This window comes from Hipposideros armiger, unplaced genomic scaffold, assembly GCF_001890085.2.
Source record: "Hipposideros armiger isolate ML-2016 unplaced genomic scaffold, ASM189008v1 scaffold_239, whole genome shotgun sequence".
NCBI classification, from domain to species: Eukaryota; Metazoa; Chordata; class Mammalia; order Chiroptera; family Hipposideridae; genus Hipposideros; species Hipposideros armiger.
Window position 1 is genome coordinate 2,494,108 of NW_017731589.1, and position 20,337 is coordinate 2,514,444.

The 20,337-nt window shown below is 49.8% G+C and overlaps 1 protein-coding gene across 4 annotated transcripts in view; it reads left to right on the forward strand.

Annotated features, from left to right (window-relative positions):
* LOC109389672 (dipeptidyl aminopeptidase-like protein 6) overlaps positions 1-20,337 on the forward strand; it is a 624,125-nt gene that overhangs the window by 467,331 nt on the left and 136,457 nt on the right. For all 4 annotated transcript variants that reach the window (XM_019655448.1, XM_019655450.1, XM_019655447.1 and 1 more), the window contains exon 3: positions 1,144-1,242. In XM_019655448.1, the coding sequence (XP_019510993.1) occupies positions 1,144-1,242 (99 nt within the window). The remainder of the gene's footprint in view (positions 1-1,143; positions 1,243-20,337) is intronic.

The window sequence follows — 20,337 nt, forward strand, 5'->3', positions numbered from 1 at the left end:
GGCAGCTGGAAGCTGGCTCCACAGCCAGACACTGAGTCAAATGGACCGAACAGCCAAACACCCAGGATGCGGAAACGCCCCACGCAGGGCGCACATACCTACACAGCTTCGTGCACACTGAGGCTGGCCCCACAGAGGCACAGCACAAAGCTGAAGCGACAAGGACTGGGGTCCTCAAGAAAACTGCAGTGATATTCACCGCCTTCTGTTAAGAGGACAGGGATGTAAACAAGCTCTCGGGGTGGACGAGGAGCCTCAGAAATGGCCAGGATGACGAGTTTCCCACCGACGTAACGGACGTGACTGTGGCTCAATGTGCTGCCCTCCTGGGTTTAATCTGTTAGCATAGGTCAGACGGGCGGACGGCCCTTCGTCTCTGCAAAGGAGATGAGTGGGTTTTGTCTCAAATACAGAGAGTGTCGTCGGATGCAGACCTAAGACCCCGGAAGCCGCAAGCTCGGGAAACAGGATCACGGCTGCCAGGTTACCAAGGTGTGTCGCCTGCCGCTGCCGTTACATCACGTGTCCTCATGGGATGGATATGCGTTTGTGCCTGAAGGCTTATCCCAGGCGCGGTGGCCACGGCGAGGCCGGGTGTGGGCACGCAGGCGTTCGGCGGGCGGCGCCGTCTGAGCACGCTCTGAGGCCCCACTCGGAGGCAGCCGGGACAGTGAGGTGTATGGAGAGCTGGCACCTGAGGACTGGTAGTTGTCTTTCGATTCCCGGCACACACCATGCTGCCACCAGTCGGCATCTAACAAACAAATGCCTGATCCCGTAACACAGCTGACAGCCTTTCTAGACATTGGCTCATCCCTCTCTGACTTCCCCACCAGAGTGCTCATAGATCAGCCTTGAGACAGTGATTTACCTCCATGCCTCAGAAATAGGATCGTCGGTGTGTTTGCAGTGGAGGGGCCGACATGGTGCCATTTGTCTGAATCTCAATCCCGTCTCCGTTGTTTCTGATGGTTTAGTTAAGACCAGGAAACCTGACTGAGTGTTGTGCTGCTTTTGTTGGTGGGAATGACCCGTGTCTCCCACCTGCACTGTAATATTTCTGGATGGCAGTCGGAATGTTTTATGGTCCTCTGTCTTGCACCAGAAAACAACAAGTTTAACCGTTTGCCTCTTTCTCTCTAGCGGAAGACAATAGCCTGTCTCAGAAGAAGAAGGTCACAGTGGAAGACCTCTTCAGCGAGGAGTTCAAAGTTCACGACCCCGAGGCTAAGTGGATAAGTGGTGAGTGCTGGGTCCTGGGGGCGCACGAGCAACCCCTTCCTCTGTTGACAGCGTGGCTTTCATGGTTTGCCTCGCAGTTCTCTCCTTGGCTGTGGCAACAGGTCCACAGAGCTCTGGCTGTGGTAATCGTCGTGTTATCATTCTAAGAAAACGCGTATCTGATCAAACGGGGCTGCTCCTTCATGAGAGACCGGCCTCTGTGCCATCTCCCTGCGTCCTGTCCCTCCCACAGAGATGGCAGATGTTGCTAGGCAACGAGAACGGGCAGACACTCAGCCGAGCGCCTCCCTTACCCTGCCCCTGGTCCCCCGTCCTGCTCCGTGGGCTCACACTCCCCACTAGATAGAGGCGCCAAGAGGAATGAGATGGAGTCTTCTGGGATAAACGCACCCGCGCAGCTCAGTGCTCAGAGGCAGGCACACTCATTTTCCCCTTGAACTTGAATCTGGATGAAATCTGCTTTTCTTGTTTTGATGGATTTTTTTTTAAACAAAATGGAACTGAAGACAAAGAATTGCATTGTTTGGTTCAGGACATAATCCATTCTCTCTCGTTGGGTGTGAAATGGTTGTTGAGGGCAGTCTCGGGAGAAAAGATGCAAATGACCGCTCGCCCGTCCTCTGCAGCCTGGTCCCTCTGGGGCCACCTCGTCGGAGCACCTCTCCGGCTTTCTCCGGAATGTGGTTTGCACTTAGTTTTAGCCTCATTGAGGTGCCCTTGAAAAGTAATCCTCAGGTCAGAGGACCTGCATAAGTAACGTGCTAGAGGTCTAGTTCAAATCCTGGCTTTTACAATAAATGACACTCAGAGAGGTTAAGTGACTTTCCTGAGGCCACAGAACCCATGGCCAGCGGCGGTTGCAAGCCTGTCTCCCGCCCTCTCGTTCAGTGCTCTCTGCGCTCTGTTTTGCTGAGTGACACAGTGGCATTGTGTTCTTGCTGTCACACTGCCTCTGAAAGGCTTCTCATGCCTCACAAACTCTCAGACATTACCTGGCAGTGACCCTTTGCCGTCTGTCTCCTACCGGGCGACAGCTTGTCCTCTGTCCTGTGCTGTGGCTTCAGGGTGACGTCTGATCTCAGGTTGGCTCCGCCTCCAAACTGCCCAGCGCCCGCCTCAGCCTCGGTGAGACATCTGGGCTCCTGGCACCATCAGCATACAGCCCACTCAGAGGGGTCAGGAGTGGGGACACGTGCGACAGCAGGCAGGCCTCCCCCGTGGCCCCTTAGGCAGTGGCTCTGATACAAGGAGGAGGGGTCCCTTAAGGGGCTGGAGTGGAGTTTTTAGGGTTCCAGCCTGTGGGTATCTGAATTCCTCAGACCTCTCGTTTCTTCTCACAGTGACTACCCCCCGCCAGCAATCATTTACTCCCACAACTTTAGTTACTATCTATCCATGAGTTTCTTTTATTTTTAACTGTTTTGTCAAATTTTCAGTGTTATTTAGTTTGTTTTTGTTTTTTTAGGTTTTGATTTATTTTCCAATTGCAGTGGACATACAATATTATATTACTGTCAGGTGTACAACATAGTGATTAGACATTTATATACCTTGGGAAGTGATCCCCTAAGTCTAGTCCCTACCTGGCACCATATGTAGTTATTACAGTATTACTGACTCTATTCCCTGTGCTGTACTTTACATCCCCATGACTATTTTGTAACTACCAATTTCTACTTCTTAATCCCTTCACTTTTTCCACCCAACCCCCCCAACCCCCTCCCATCTGGCAACCATCAGTTTGGTCTCTGTATCTATAAGTCTGCTTCTCTTTTGTTCTGTTCTTTTTTTTTTTTTGATTGCACATATAAGTGAAATCATACGGCATTTGTCTTTCTCTGTCTGACTTACTTCACTCAGCATAACACCCTCTAGGTCCATCCATGCTATTGCAGATGGTAGGATTTCCTTCTTTTTGATGCTGAGTAATAGTCCATTATTTATAGCTTCAGTTCTGTACCTCCAGCTCAGATGCTTTTCTGAGCTATGGACTTGTACAGTGGTGTGTGTGCGTGCGTGCGTGTGTGTGTGTGTGTGTGTGTGTGTGTGTGTGTGTGACTGACTTCTTCGCGTGTCCACTGGGATGTCTTGCAGACACCTCAGGCTCCCCTGTCCTGCGCAAAGCTGCCCTGGCCAGTCTCTCCATTGCGGAACTTCCTCTGCTCCTTGCTGCTCTGAGGATGAGACACAGTCTCAGCCCACAAGCCCCCCAGGACTTGGACCCCACCATCAGTCTCCTGCTCACTTTTCTGCCTCAGCCTTGGGCATCTCCCCAGTCCCCAGTTTTACCTCACTCTGAGCCGGCTTGAACGTCCTTTTTTCCTTACGTAGGATGTTTCTTCTGCCCAGAACCTTCTCTCTTCCCCCCTGCTCACTTGTCATCCATCCCCACTGCCACCCCTACAATTGTCATTTTCCTTCCGGCGTCGTTCTAAGCCTCAGTCCTCAAGCAGGCTTGCCTGCCCTGCCTGAACCTCTAGTGCTGGGTTCTCATGGATCCTGGGCTTAGCCTTGGGTTTCGTACCTTAAGTCAGATTATGGACGCCACGTCTGTCCTTCCTTCCGCACACGTGGGAGCCACGTCTGTCTACTTGCCATGGTATCCCCAGCACCTACAAAAGACCAGGCATGTGCATGTTAGTTCTTCTGCAACGTGTCCTCACTGACACTCACACAGCCTCGTTTTAAAGGTAAGGAAACTGAGGGGCAGGTTACTCTCCGTAGAGCGGTTGGGAATCTTTTCTGATGACATGATTTTAAGCAGAGACCCGACTGTGAGAATCTGGCAGATGAGCTGTCTGAGGGAAAAGCATTGCAGGGGACATGGCACAGACATGGCAAAGGCCCTGATGCGACAAGGCGGAGCCAGGGAGGAAAGTGGGACCAGGTTAGGCAGGTTCTTGGGAGATGGGTGGGCACGCGAGAATGGGGTAGATTATAGAAAAACGGAGGAGTCGGGCTGGACCCGGTGGAACGGAAGGTGTTGTAAGAGTGGAATGGCATGGCGACAGCTTAGGCTTAGGGCCGTATCAAACATTTTTATTATCTACGTGTTACGTATTTACTTGAGTAAATTAGGAAACAGAGTCCACCACAACTTGAGTAGATAATAAAAATCACCTGTAACTCTACTAACTAGAAATAACCACCATTGAATGTGCGTGCTGATCCTTTCCGATAGCATGGGACAATACTAAGTGTATTAAGTGGGGGAAATTGTAGGATGTAGATCATAAACACGTTTCCACGTGAATCAGTCCATATTTCCATTATCATTTCAGTGTCTCAGTAGGATCTCATCACATAAGTGTACCTTCATTTGGTGGGTCTTCAGGTATGAAAGTTTCGGTCGCGAGGGGAACCGAGGTGACCGATCTAAACACCTTGGTGGCTGATGAATGAGTAAGATGTGCCAGCTCAGCAGAAATGGAGGGACGGGGAAGGAGTCTGGTGAGGGACAACGGGAGATGCTAAGGCTGGTGAGCAAAAGCAGAGACTCCATTGACAGGGCGTCCGTTCTGTGAATAGGTAACGAGTTCCGGGTGGAAGCCAACAAACGATACCTAAGTGGAAACCTGCTTCCAGCCTGGAAAACTGGGCGTGGAGCTAGGAGAGAGCCCAGAGCCACCCGGAGAAGGCTGGAAAGTGTGTGTCACTGGGGAGCTGCTGTGAGGCTCTTGGGGAAGAGAGGAGGGGCCTGAAGGGTCCCGACAGGCCCGAGGGCACAGGAAGAGACCCCGGTGATGCAGCATCAAAGCAGGCACAGGGAAAGTGGCTTAGGAGAGCTCGCGCTCTGCGGCTTTGTGATGGGGGGTGGACAAGGCGTCAGGGAGAAAACGCCCCATGGCCCAGGGACGTGTTCCCTGCTGGTCGTCTGGACATCCTAACTCATGTTTGGGTTTGGGGTCTCCCCTCACCACACCAGCTTATCTAGCAAATACACTCTTACGAATCCCGTTTCAGTCCAAATGGGGGCAGGAAAGGCTGGTTGTAGAAAGAGGGTGTCATATCGTTATAGCACCGCTCTCCACCCTCCTGTCTTTGCACCTATAGATGACAGGACAGTCTTCTCTGAATCCGTGGATCTGGGCCCTCTGCACAGGTGGTCTGACACCAGAGCTCCTGGTCACGCCCCTGAGTGACACATGCAGATACACATATTTGCTTTTGCGGAGTCACTTCTCACGAAGGCAGCCTGGACCCAGCCTTGGAAATGGCCTGATGAGCCCCATGCTGTGCTCTGAACAGGCCGAGGCACCTGCACCCTTCAGGGGACCTGCTGTCCCCTCCTGGTGTCTGTAGGGTACATGCTGCTGGCCTCGCAGCCGCTCTGCCCCTCCCTGTGGCCTGGTGGCAGCTTCAGCCAGAACGCAGGGGAAGACCCTGTGGGTGGTTCCAGAAACTCCACCTCTGCCTGTTTCTGCTCATCTCCATTAATCCAGCCACTTGTGAGCAGAAAGCCCTCTGTGCCTCATGCAACACGAGAGAGACGGTAATGTTGGAGAAAATTGCTTCCTTTGAATGTAGGAAAATATCAGCTGGCTGGCCAATCCTGGAAAAATGTATGTTTCCGCAGACAAAATTGGAGATAACACACAGGGCTCAAAGCAACTTGAAGCCCTGTTATTTGGAAAACAATATTTTTGATTTTTTTTTTAATAAAGCTCACAGGGTTACATAGAGGGGAGATTCAAGTGTAAAATGGTTTGGGTATTTCTGCTGCCTTTTGAAGGCCACATGTTTCAATCAAAACCATTGAGTGTTAGAATCGTGGCGAGTGAGCAAGTCCCCTGGACGTCATTTGTGCAGCCGACACCAAGTGGCCACAATAACTGCAGGGAGATGGGCGGGAAGGAGAGGTTTCCAAGAGCCAGATGCTCCTCAGCGGCTCAGTGTGTGGATGGAGATAATACTACGTGTTTCCCCAAAAATAAGACCTAACCGGAAAAGAAGCCCTAGCATGACTTTTCAGGATGCTCGTAATATAAGCCCTACCCCAAACATAAGCCCCGGTTAAGACCGTCAGCCAGACATGACTGTTTGAAAAAATGTAGCTTTTTGTACATGAACAAATGAATAAATGTAGATTGTTGGAGCAAACGTTAATATAAGACCCAGTCTTATTTTCGTGGAAACGCGGTAGTCATCACAGGAAGGCATTACGTACAATATGCAGTGGAGAATGTCTCCGGGGGTGCCCCCTCAAAGCCCCTCGGGAGCAGACGGGGTGTAACCACAGCATACGGCTGTGTAAACCGCCGCTGTATTTCCTCTCCTTTGGTCATAATTTTCCAGACCCCACCCCTTGCTTCAGGAGAAAAGCACCCCAATTGCCTGGCATTAGGAGGCCAGTTATGTCCCGGACTGGCGCAGGCCGCCCACACCGTCACGGCCACTTATGCAGCCTGAGACCCGTCAACAGCCCCCTGTCTGCATCGTCTGTCAGTCCTAATGCGCCTTCCACACTCCCAGTGTCTGAGCTAACGCCGTCATCTGCTTACATCCCCTAGAAGTTTCCTCCTAGTTTCCTGGAGGTAACGTGGGAGACAGTGGCATTTGGTGGCAGCGGACGCGCTAAGAGCGAGTCACGGAAATAATGACAGTCGCCACACTGAACACCTCGGTCACCTCCTGTTCATTTCACGAAACCCCAGGGGGGGTGGGAGTTTTATTGTCACCTTAGAAATGAGGACTCGTCTCTGCAGGCTCCGCGGGGCCAGCGCCCTCCCAGCAGAGAGAAGCGGGTCCTGAATCTTTCACCCCTGTACCTGGCTCCCCTGGGAAACACGGCCTCCATCTTTGTAGATGGAGGCGCTCGCTGGGGTACAGTCCCATTTCCAGTTTGCACTATGTGGGGACAGGCTTTGCCCCCCTTTTGTGCCGGGGGCAGTGTACACACGTGTATACACAAAGGCATGGATTGTGCCTTCTCGAAAAAGGGGTCTCGGGTGAGGTGTACGTGTAATTTTTCCTCCTCAGTGAGGCTGACATTTTCCAGGATGTGATACGGTTGTTCCAGACTTCCAAGGCTTATTGGGACTTTTCTGGAAGATCAGCTACCCAGGGGGACAGACGAGCGAGGTGGCCATCGCAGTGCGGGCAGGTGACCCGCCTGACATCGGGGAACGTCAGGCACACTGCCCCCCCAGCACCCACAGACCAGGACCCACTCAAACCTTGTTCTATTTTCCGTTCCTGCATATGCAGAGAGCCTGGGAAGTGACGCAAGTCCCAGTTCGCTGACCCCAAGGGTGCAGTGCCTCTGGGTGCTCTCTCTACAATGGTCTTTTTAAAGCAGATCAGGAAGTCCCATCAATTAGACTCTGCATCCTTGAATGACCCTCACGCCAGCACAGCCATTATCATTTATTGCTTCAATTAAATTAGCCCACTACGTCTTAACCATATCAGCCGACTAGAGGCTAATTAATTATCATTGACATCTTTTCAAACATTGATCACCATCTTAATTAATAAAAAATGAATCACTTGATCTCCTCCGTAATTGAGTGAATCCCCCAGGACCCGTCAATCCGGGACCCTCGGCGTCTCTAATTCCACGTTCAGATGCTTGTTTACGTCCCTGTCTTGCCCTTGGCAGCAATCTCCTCAGGGCCGTGAGTGCGTGGCGGTGACTGTCCTAGTTCCCCATGGGCCAGAGCGCCTGGCTGTTAGAAAGTCTCCATTAATACTGACCAACCGACTGAATGGCAGATGCAGCCACTGGGCACGGTGGCAGCTGAATGTCCGGCCGATGGGAGGATAAGCCGGTTATTTGCTGTAACTCTGGCATTTTATGAAGTTATGCAGATACTTACAATGACTCATACACATCCGATTCTATTTCCCTGCTTTAAAGAGAATCTAATAGATCGGAAGATAGCTCTGACGCCGGATTTGTCCACACTCATCATTTGTTACTTGTGACTTGTGGATGACATGCAAAATGTGCCACATACACTGTCCTAAGTCCTCTCCATGGGCTACTTCAGTTAGTCACTCAAAGGCACCTGGTGAGAGACATGGGATGGCTTCCTTTCCACGTGGCCCCAATAGCCACAAATCTGGGGTCAGCCAGAGCCATAAAGTGACTCGTGTCCTATGGCAAGTCTGGTGGCCTTTTCAGCATTTGGGGCTGTTTCCTGACCTCTCAGACTAACCCCTACACACACACTGCGTCCTCTGCACCATTGTCACCCCATGACAACAGTTTGTTCCTTGCGTGGACACGATCGCTCGTCTACTCTCCCAAATGCGAGGACACAGCTGCGTAATGACAGGTTTTTACAATGGGTGAAGAGGGTCAGAGAGGAGAGCTGTGACTCCCCGGCAGATGACGCTGCTTAGAAACGTTCACCGCACCTTCCTCTTCTGAAAGCCACTTGGCCTGCTTGCCTCGGAGGAGTTCCCACTGGCCCCCCTTTCCCTTCGTGCCTAGGAGGTCGTCCCCAAATCGTGTGGCCTCTTTCCTGCTGTCCGTTCAGTCACAGAACCTTTGAACTCGTCCTCACTGTCCCCGCTGCTGCCGACAAGGACGGAGTTCGGGCAGAGGGCAGTGGGGATGAATCCATTACCGTCAGACTCGGTGTGGGTGTCATGTGCGCGGCTTTGATGCTTCGGGGTTTTTTTGAGCAGCCTCCTAGCTGTGTCCCTGGGCTGTCTAAGCTGAGTGCCTTCCAAGAGGAGACCCTCCTGTGTCTGTTGGTTGACAAATGGTTGCTATGGAATCCGTGTGTGTGTGTGTGTGTGTGTGTGTGTGTGTGTGTGTGTGTGTGTGTGTGTGCCTCCTCTTATATCTAGTTAGAGTTAAAATAGGGGACGCTGAGAGACATGTTGGCACCCGGAGTTTTGTGACGCTAATCAGGCTGTGGGCTCTGAGATCCAAATCCCCAGCACGCGGGCCCAGCGCACGTCTACCGCGTTGGGCCCACCCCCTCCAGGCCCCAGCCTGGACGTCTCCTGGGTCATGGTGCATCTCTTCTCTGGCCAAACCCTGGACTCACCCCTTCTCTGAGTATTCTGGGCTCCTATACACCCCATCCTCTAGAGAAAATGGGACAACTTGTCTACCCACCTTTGTTACGCCGCTAAGCTCAGCAGTGCTGGCAGGCCCCTCCTCTGTGCCCCTGCCTGAGGTGCTACCAAAAAGCCATGCGAAGGAGTTTCTCCAAAGTAAAGACCCATTTCTGGGCCCTCTGCCTGTGGCAAGGCAAGGAACCAACAGGCAAGTTCGTTGTTTGTTTGTTTTTTTAACCTCTCCTAGGTGTAAGTCTGAGACGGGGCCTTTCTTCCCACCGAAAGTTAAGGGGGAAATAGAGCAAACCCCAGAAATGAAAAGGCAGTAGAATGCTTCCCACTAACACCAGTGGTATCAATAAGGGCCCCGAGGATCAGAGAGGTTACGTCATGGGGCCCTGGGCCACACAGCCAGCAAGCGGGAGAGCCATTCTTTCTAAAAGCTCTGTGTGATTGCTCTGGAAATACTTCTGAGGCTCTGAGCACTTGCCCGAAGTTCACTGGGAAGTTGATGTTCACTAGTTACGGGGCATTGATTTCATCATTGTGGGGTTGGACCCTACAAGCTTGGGAGTCTGGAAGTGTCTGTGATGACAAGATGATGTCCCCAGGGCAGTTTCTTCTTCCTTCTGGGGACCAGCCAGCCCCAGCCTAGCAGGTGGCCCTTGCCTACACCCAGTGCATACTGTCCCCACTCCCCATGTGGCCGGTCTTGAAGTCTGGGGTCCTGAGGGTCCCAGCAGAAGTGCCGGGCTGGAAGGGGAGGGTCCCACACAGCTTCCTGAGGCCTCGCAGGGCAGCCAGCTGGAGCGTGAGCTCTCTGTTCCCCACCAGATGTTATTCACTTGCTTTCACTGTGGGACTTCTTTTTCCGTTACCTTCTGGGCCCCATCTTGGACACCTCCAGGCACCAAACCCTTCCCCTAATACCGTTGCGCCCTGCAAAGACAAATGCCTGAGAAACATGCAGATAGACCCGAAAAGAAGACCGTTGCTGGATAATTCTTCGCAGGACTTACACGAGCTGTGTTTCTTGGTTTCAAGGTAACACTTCGCTGGTAGACTTGCACTGAATCCACGCCAGCTCCTTAGGGGTTGACAGGTTCTGAGGCAGGAATTGTAGTGGACCGACTCGTGCAGACCCTGCCCGCCCACGGTCTGGTGCTCGCCTCTGGTGACAGTGGATAGAAGTATGGCAGAAACCAGGAATGCATCGGAGAAGTCACTGCGCTTACTTGCTGTCATGTTGAAATGTCCCCAAAAACAAGACCCGCATCCCGCTGTGGGGTAACCCCCATGTGCCACCCGCCCCTGGATATGCTCTGGGGAGCTGGGGAGAGAAGGCTGTGCTCTGGGAGCCCGTGCGGATGAGCCTTTGGGGCTGAAATCAGAGAGGGACCCGGCACCGTACGTAACACCATCATCTTTCGTGGGATGTTTTCGTTTCCCACTTTCATCTCATAGACTCACGCCTCGCATTAAAATAGGTTTTTACTAAACACAAAATGCCTAGGTTGACTGTTTATCCTTAAGCCAAATTGGTGGGTTTTTAAAAAACGTAATGTTGAGTTAAGATCCCCAGGTAAGTAAGGTTACACAAACAAACCTCACTCCCTTGAATGAGAATTAGAGTCTGCTAATGTACTCTCTGCACATCCTTAAATTAGCGGCTCCCTGGGGTTCTTTATGCTGTTCCAGGCCTTTCTTCCTGACCTTCCCAAAGCCCGGGGACAGGCCCCGAGGACGTCAGTAAGTGACGCACAGAGGTGCAGCGTACTGAGGCGAAGCGAGGCTCCGTCTCACCCTTACTCTCAAGTAACCCCAGCTTCTCCCTCAGTCTCCCCATCGACTCCCTCTGCCTTCAGAGCCCCACGTCTGCCCGGAAGCTTTGTCTCCCTTCCCCTTTTGAATCAGCACTGGACAGAGTTTCGAAGAAGACCAGGAATGCATCTACCTCACCTGTCTCCACCCACCTGACCCATGAACTTGATGAACAGGGGGAAATGAGCCAGACCGGGAGGCAAGGCCATTCTCTAACTTTTATTGGGGAGCTCGGATTTTAAATGAATGCCATTGACCGTGGTCATTTGATGCTTATTTCAGCTGCCATGGATATGTCCTGGGCGTACGGAGGGGTGGGACCTGGGTTCCCACACAGACTGTGGCCGGCTCCCACTCGCTGCTTGCTCGCGACCTTAGCAAAGCTGCTCCTGGTGTGTCCTTGTCGGACTTGCCTTCTGGGGTCGTAGCTTTAAGTGATTTATCTCCAGCCTCGGTAGCTCGAGAATGCCATCATGGCCCCAAACAAGACGGAGTCCCCAGGGGCCGAACCCCCAGTTTGCAGGTTAACCTGAGGTTCCTTTAGAAGATAGCACTTCTCCTATCACTGGGAGTCGGAGCACGGTTCAATATGGGATCTTTCAGAAAACGCACTCCACCCGAGGATACGCCCCCAGGACTATCACAGGAGCCAGGTCTGAGGGAAAACCACACCTTCTCGAGGCTCAGCCTCAGTAACGCTTTCAACCCCCGTGCCGACCTTGGGTCACGTGTGACTTTAGTGAATGCATTATAGGTTGGGCAGAGGTCATTGCCCAAGAGCACAAAAGGATGCCTGAACCTCATCCTCCGTTCGTACTGTGATATCATCAGCAAGCATAGACCTGTGACTTCCCAGGGTTCAGTGAACTGGGGACCCCTCCCCTGGGCAGGTTCACTCATTGGAGGTTTCTAGGGAAATGTTATTCAACCTGATGTGAAACAGTGGAAGCCTGATAGCCCATGAAGTCACTGACAGATGTAAAAGACAGAGCTTAGCTGTTCGGATTTATTTTGTCCTGAGCTGGATTTCCTTTGTCTTTGGAACGCCTAGCGCGATTCAAATAGTTATAGTATGATGACAGCCGTCTTCCATAAATGAAAGCGTGGTTTAATGATATGCAGTCTTCCTAGTTTTAAGGAGTGAAAGTCCTGGGAGTGGTTCATCTCCACTAAGCTGCCTTGTTGTTCGGCTTTCTCAAATTATGGAGTGACTCTTAACTGTTAAAAGAACTCAAGGGCAACAGGCCCCATTACTGGCACTGCCCATGGACCAGACTGTGACTGACAAGCTTCTGTACATAGCTGCAAGCACGGGGTGGCCTTCAGTGCGAGCAGGGTCCGCCGGGGGTCCACAAAAGCCAACCGTCCACCACGCAGGCCCTTTCCAATAAGGAGCTGCTGGGTCTCTCCAGGGTGGGCAGGGTGTGAGATCAGCCAAGTGTGAGGCCGCCTCACAGCTCCCACGATGCTTAAATGGAGAGAGTGAGTCATCCAGGGTCTACACCAGGCCTTAGGACTCCCAATCCAGTGCTTTTTCCACCGTCCTGCCCCCTCCAAATTAGTCAGTTTCACTCATTCATTCATTTAAGTCAATAATTGGGAAAAGGTATAAAGAAAAATAAGGTGCAGCCCTTGCCCTTAGGCACTCGCAGACTGGGGGTTGGGGAGGGGGGACATTGAGACAGTTAAGTGACGCAGAGCCATGAGGACTTTCCCACGACACAGACAGGGCGCAGTGAGAGTAAAGGGGATGGCAGCGTCTTGCCTTGGGAGCTCAGGGAGGGTGCCAAGGGGGACATTTGAGCCAAGGGGACATTTGAACCTAGCTGGGGCTTTGTCAAGTAAAAATGTTTGGGGGTATAAAGGAGGAGTAGGAATGTTGTTAACAGTCGGGGGGGGGATGGCTAGGAAAAGACCTGTGGCACATCCAGGGACTGACCTGAATGTTGGTTTGTCATAAGCAGGGAATGCTGGGAGACGGGCAGGTGATGAGGCCATACGTGAGTGTTGGGCCCCTCTAGGGGGTACCTTTCAGAGCAGAGAGACCCAGGCGGTCTCTGAGTGGTGAGACCAGCTCTGCTTCATTTCTTGGATGATGTGGGGCTAAGAGAAGGACATTCACATCGTTCTGATGAATCACTTCCTTCATACAAAGTCCTTTGCAGGGCACAGTGGGGGACAGAAAGATGGCTTAAGCAAGGCCGCTCAGGGATGGTGAGTCACACACACACAGCCGAGGATGGACCTGGATGCTGAACGGGAAGAGGAGGAAACGTCACTGGGCCCTCGGCCCAGCGGTACCCCTACCAGGGATCCCAGGGGCTGCGTGCTGGGGTCCTGGTTAACGACCATTAAACAGACACCTCTGGAATAGAGTCTGTCTCCTCCACGGGGACCCAACAATAATTCGTAACAGGTGACTTACCGGGAAAAGTCTTACATTTTCATAAGGAAGAATCTCTTATGATTTGGAAATTTCATAGATCTTAATTTTTAGTCATATGGCCGTGATGTGTTTTTATGATATGTTCCTCCCTGGGATAAACACCAGAAAACTTAATTTATTTCAGGAGAAACACAAATGTAAGTGGACTGCTTAAATGCACTAAATATAATCCCTTTTCTGAGGATCTGAGCCTGCAAATCTCCCGTCCAGAAGGAATGAATTAATTTTTGAAAAGCAACGTGAAGATGTGATGAACATGAAAGCTGCGGGAATTCATTTAATATAATTAACTTGACCCAAAAGGGGGATAGGGGAGCCTGGAGATTTAAGGTTTTTACTCTGCGAGAACATCCCATTACCAGGTATCATATATTTATCCCGTAATTTTCAGCGTTTTTCCTGGCAGGCGAGTCTTCAGCGGCCGACGTCCCCTGAGCACTGAGAATGACTCCCATACCTGGGGACACCCAGCAGGAAAGTCCCGCCCATTTGACCCGTGGCAGGAATGCAGTCTGTGGCTCTGTTATAGTCTCTGTGAGGGAGGCTCTTCAACAAAAATGAGAAAGCATCCAGGTGGACCCCATCTGTCATGACCCCCCTAGTCGTGCATGAGCCAAGATGGGCCTGCCACCTGCTGTCACAGTCACCCCAGCACGCTGGGAAACAGGCCACACATCGTCCTCAATACCACTTTAAATTTTAGAAATGTATACTTGACACCCACTTTTCTTTAAATGCCCAAGGCTGGTCACCCCGCTGTGATTATAGGTAAAGAATTTTGGATGTTTTTATTGTTTAGCCTGGATAACACTTAAAGACGATGAAAGAAAATGTGTCCCCCATCTTCAAGGAAGCAGCGTTCTAGTGCATTCATTCAGTCAGTCTGTCAGCACTGTCTGGAGGACCTACTGTGTGCCAGGCACTGTTTTGGGTGCTGGACGTGAAGAGGTGAAATCCACCCCACCATGAAGCTGACGTCATAGACCAAAGCCCAAGACCTGGGAGAGCTGAGAAGGACGCAGTGATCTTATAACGCAGCTTCTCCTTTTACAGGTTAAAAACCTAAACACACGAGGAGAACCTGTCCAATTAGAGCACCTTCCAGTGTGAAGTGTATCTTCTGAGGGGTTTCAACCTGGAGTTGAGACGCAGAGAGAGACGGAGGTGGGTGGTTCCATCCTCAAGATGGGGGTGGGGCTGTGGAGACCATCAGCCACAGAAAGGTGTTCATGATGTAGAATTGATGAAAAACCTCAAAATAACATTAAATATGTCCGTGGTTCATGAAAACGGGCCAGCGTTTCCCACATATACTTGGGGGGGGGGATTCTGGAAGAGAATAAAACAATGCGTTAGCAGTATTTATCTCCGAGGATTACGATTACGCATGCTTTTTTCTCTTCTCTATTACTTATCCCCTTACATTGTCCCTGGAACTGGACTCCCCCATTTATCTCTCTGCCAGAAGCCAGCCAGCCTGCTCTGTGAGGTCCCAGGAGGCGTCCTGGTCAGCGGGGTGGCGGGGAGAGGACTGTGGTGTCTGTCTCGTGGGGATAAGAGAAAGGACCAGCTACCTCCTGGAAGTTCTGTGGTCCGGGAACGGTGGTACAGGGACCTGGAGGAGAACGGTGTCAGAGGCAACTGCCTGTGCAAAACGTAGTTTATGGCAAATGTCAGCGCTGACACGAGACTTCAGTGAGCCTGTCGTGGTTGGCATAGATCAGAGCAGAGCCGTCGGAAAACTCAGGTCAGACGGACTGGAGAACTCAAAAAAAAAGAAAGAAAATAGAGTGAATTATTTGGACTCATTTTGACTGAAGGTAATGGGAACCCATGTGAGTAGCTTAACCAACTAAGAAGTTACTTTCCTCACACACAAGACACCCGAGACAGACGCTCTATGGCTCGTGTGACTGCCCCCAGAATGTCCCCAAGAGTCCCACTTCTCCTAGATCAGGGTGTCTCAGCCTCGGCACTGGTGGCATTTGGACTGGGTATTTTTTTGCACAGGGACGTCCTACATCCTGCAGGGTACTTAGCTGCATCCCTGGCCTCCATCACCACATGCCAGGAGCACCCACCACCTACGTGGTGAAAACCACCCCCCGGGGGAGGCAGCTGGTGGCGCCTCTCCTCCCAGCCTCTGTTCTCTGGGATTTTTCATGCAATGATGGAAAATTGTAAAACTAGAGCATACGGAGCCTTTTGGCTCTGCAAGCTTGAAATATATGGAATAGTAAAAAAAAAAAAAAAAATCCAGTGGCAGTCTACCCACGTGACACCACTACAGAAATTCTCTGGGAGCATTTCACAAACTACATCCATAACCCCATCCCCCTGTGACAGCGGCGGAATTCATTCTGAAAGTCATGTTCGTTTCCAAAAAAAAAATACTGAAAATAAACTCAGACCTATGTAAGTGAGCCGAGCTACCTTGTAAAAAGTTATGTGCCTGACATCCAACATAAACACCTCATCTTTTCTCTGGCGAGTTGCTGACTCTGAGTGTGCCCCGGTGTGAGTGGAGGAGGCCGACGGAGCCGCCCAGGGCTTTGCACAAGTAGACGGTGACTGCAGGAGAAGGGTCACTGGGAGGGAGTCCCCAAAGCGTGGAGGACATTTGACTAATCGTTTAGGAGGAAGTTTCACATTTGGACTGGAGCTTCAGGAAGAGATGGGAGAAAGTCTGGAGGGGTGAGAGAAGACTGTCCCCAACAGAAAACAGCTTGAGTGGAGGAACAAAGAACTGTACCCATGTGGCACCTAATCCATGTCACCCGCTATCACCCCCCCGTGACACCGAGTGGAAGAGGGACAAGTGGCACAAGCTTTGATTGGATGCATAAGTGGTGCTCTGACTGGAAAACCCTAAATGCTGTGCTAGGGTCTATGAGCATTTGGGGTGCTCTGAGCATGGGGGGTCTGAACATGAGAACCACATGATCACAGCTGTGTGTGAGGATAGTCACTTTGCAGCAGGAAGAGAAAAGGACAACATGCCAGCAAAGGCTTGTGTGACATTTTCATTAGGGTCCTTTAAAGTTTGAGAGTCATTGAGGCTTTAATGCTCATGATCGGGAACTTGAACTCGCCTTCCAGGGTTTCTGTCTGGTCAGCAGGATGTGATCATGGGTTATTCTGCCCGTGTGTGTTTTTCTGGACCCCCTGAGAATTTCATTTATGTCTGCTGCTTCTGTCCCTTCTCAGACAGGGACAGTTGAGAATTGTTGAGCTGAAGGTACATTTCTCGATACGGTACAACCATTATTAATTGCGGCATTCCCTCAGCCAGGTAGGCAAAGGTACACGCTCTGCCTTCTATGCGTTTGTCCTTATATTTGTGTATTGATTTGGCAGATATTCCCTGAGCAGCTCCTACAGGCAGGCCAGGCCATGGCCTTGGTTCCATGCCTGCTACCTGGGCCTTCGTCTGTAACATGGACCTGTGATCCTGCTTCCGTCGGGTAATTTTTGGGGCCAGATGAGACCGCTGGGCTGAGAGCACTTTGTACACACGAGCTCGGCCGTTCTGCACGATGGTAGAAGAATACGGCTCTTGCTTTGGAATCGGACGTGCACATTCGGACTTCCCCTAAAAGCATCCAGTCACCTCCAACTACAAACACCCCCCAACGAAGGAGCGTTTCAAGAAAACTGTGAAACTGGTAGCTACACCATTTAAGATCAGAATCCTATGTTTTGTGAAAATATTCCACAAATGTGTGGTTTTCTGGTAAAGAAACTGAGGCTTTCAGATGTTTGTATAAATTTGCTGAGTTTACATGTCAGTTCCCCCCGCCCCGCCCCCTGTGGACTGAGATTAAAACCCAGCGCCCCTGATTTATGGATTAATGACATGAACAGTAAAATACCAGTTTTCCTGAATTAGCCCCGCTTACCAACAGTGATGAATTCAGAGCTGTCGTCCCTCCACCTGCACTCACTGTTATTTTTGGTCTGAAAAGCCTCTGTAGGGCTCAGAGGATTTTATGAAACAGTGCCCCCCAGTGGCTCAGGAGACACACAAAAATCCCTGTCAACGGGGCTATTTTTAGCCTAGCTGGAGACTGGATTGTAAGGCCAGCATTTAAGGAGATTTATGCCTGTGCTGCCGATGTATATATTGTATCTGTGTAGCAAATAAGCATGGAGACAGATGTGAGCTGGCTTGTTAACTGGGTGTGTGACTTCCTGATCACTGACCTGTTAATTCGCTTATTAATGTATAATGTTACTTTGAGTGTAAATTTAGCTGCCTCTCATTTATAAAAGCGCTAGCAATGTGACATGGTCATTTGAGCAAGAGCCCTGCTTTCCGCCAAAGCCAAGAGCTTCCATAATTATTTTTTTAAATGTAGTTAGGTGTGATGCGGCAGAGGGGTGAGGCCAGGAACAGGACAAGCCAAAGGATCAACTTGTGGGACCTAATTTTTATGAAATATTACTCTTGTCTCATTCTTCTTTTTTTGGTCCAACAGATCATTACAGACCCAAACCTCCATACCGTATTTCTGAAAAGGAATATTAAACACCACCTCTAAAAATAGCCTTTCTTAACTAAAAATATCCAAGTTTATCTTTAAAAATGTAGGTAGCTTTTGGTGATAAAGACAAAAACAGTAAATGGAAAATATATATTATCAATGTTTTCTTTTTTTTTTCTTTTTTTTTTTTTTTGCTGTGGAACTCTATTAAAATTAGATGAGTTTTTGAAACTTTTAGTTCATGCATTTATATCCTCCATCATGTGGGACCTGGGACCTGGGACATGTGTGTCTGGGACCATGCAGTCAAAGTTACCGTATTGAAAGAGACTTTATAGTTTGGGAAACGAAAGGCCGTAAATGTTGGGTGAGTGGAACTGAGAACAACTGTTCCGTTTTGTCACTGCAAATGTGTGCATTGCGTCCTGGGATGCAGCACCTGAAAGTGTCAACAGGGAAGCCTTATGAGACTTCCAACCTGACTTCCCTGATTATTATCCCCTGAGGTTAGGATGGTACATTTGTCACAATTAGCCAACCAATACTGACCCGTCACTAGTAACTAGTTTGTTTCCTGGCATCCTTTTGTGTCAGGGCCCCATCCAGCTTATCACGTGGCATCCAGTCCTCGTGGTGCCTTGCCTTATACCGTTCTTGTGATAACTTCTCAGAATGTCCTCATTTTCAATGACCTCGATAGGAGCCAGAGTCGAGTGTTTTGAGCAGTATCAGTCAGGTCTCTTGTAGCATGTTCCTGAGTTGCAGTTTTTCTGATTTTTCATCATGAGACTGAAGTTACGGGTTTGGGGAGGAAGACCACAGGCCAAAGCCCCGTTCTCCTTGCTTCATGACGGGGTACGTGCTGTCACATGACTTGTGAGTTTCAATGTCGCCGCTGGTCACCTGACGGAGGTCACGTCTGTCAGGTGTCTCTGTACAGGGTTTCTTTCCTTCTCTTTCCATACTGTACTGTGTGGACAGAAGTCACTAGGCACAGCCCACCCTCAGGAGTGGAAGGTTGGAAGGTCATTTCCATCTTGAGAGCACCCTGTCTATATGAATTATTTAGAATCTTTCTGCATGGGAGATTTGTCTATTCTCCATCACTTATTTATTCAGTGAGTCATTATTTATATTAATATTGACTCATAGGTATGTATTTTATACATTGTGTTATAATCCAGTGCTACTTTTTTTCTCAAATGGTCCAGCTTTGTCGAGTGGGCACTCTTTTAGCTCTGCTGTGCCGCTCACTACACATGTGTCCGTCATCGTGGGGTTTCCCACCCCCGCCGCCCCTCCCTTCCTTTCTTCCTCCCTCCCTTCTTTTCTCCCTTTCTTCCTACCTTCCTTCCCATCTTTTTTTCTTTCTTTCTCCTCCCTCTTTCACTTTGTTCTTTCTTTCTTTTTCCTTTCTTCCTTCTCCCTTTCTCTTTCTTTCTTTCTGATATTACTACAAGATGTTATAGGCTTATCTGATATGTTCCCTTCCCCAGCCCTAGCTAGAGTCAGCCATTCTGCAAGGATCCCTGGTTTCTTCGGTTGAATAATGATATTAGAAACCAAATCTGCACTCGCTGTTGGCAGGAAATCCTTGCTTCTAGGCTGTCTCCACAGCTGACAGAGTGACGGAATATTTGTGTGTGTGCTAACCTGTGTATGTACACATCTATCCCTGTATTTCCATCTGTATCTTAGCCAGCTAGATAGGAGTTTATATTGATGTCTCTCCGTGGAACATTCTAGCTGTTACATGTTTTACATATATATATATATATATATATACACACACACACACACACACATATATGTATACACATAGCATTATTCATAATCGTCAAAAGGCAGAAACAACTAAAGTATTCATCCATACAAATGGATAAACAAAGTGTGGTGTACACACAATGGAGTGTTGTTCAGCCCTTGAAAAAGGAATGAAATGCTGTTATCACTACAATGTGGATGGATCCTGAAAACAGTGCACTAACTGAAATAAGCCAGACACAAAAGGATCAATATTGCGTTGCATTGCTTGAGTTCCTGTGTTGAACTGACCTTGTATTTTTGAGATAGATTCCACTTTGTCATGGTGTATAATCCTGTTTAGGTTTCTGGATTTTGTTTGCTAATACTTTGTTGAGGATTTTTGCATTTATCTTCATTCATAAGTGATATTGGTCTGTAGTTTTCTTGTGACATCTTCATTTTTTTTGTATCAAGGTTAATATTGGCCTCGTAGAATGAGCTGAAAAGGGTTCACTTCTCTTATATTTTTTTGCCGTTATTTCTTTAAATATTGTTTCTGCCCTTTTCTCTCTCTCCTCTCCT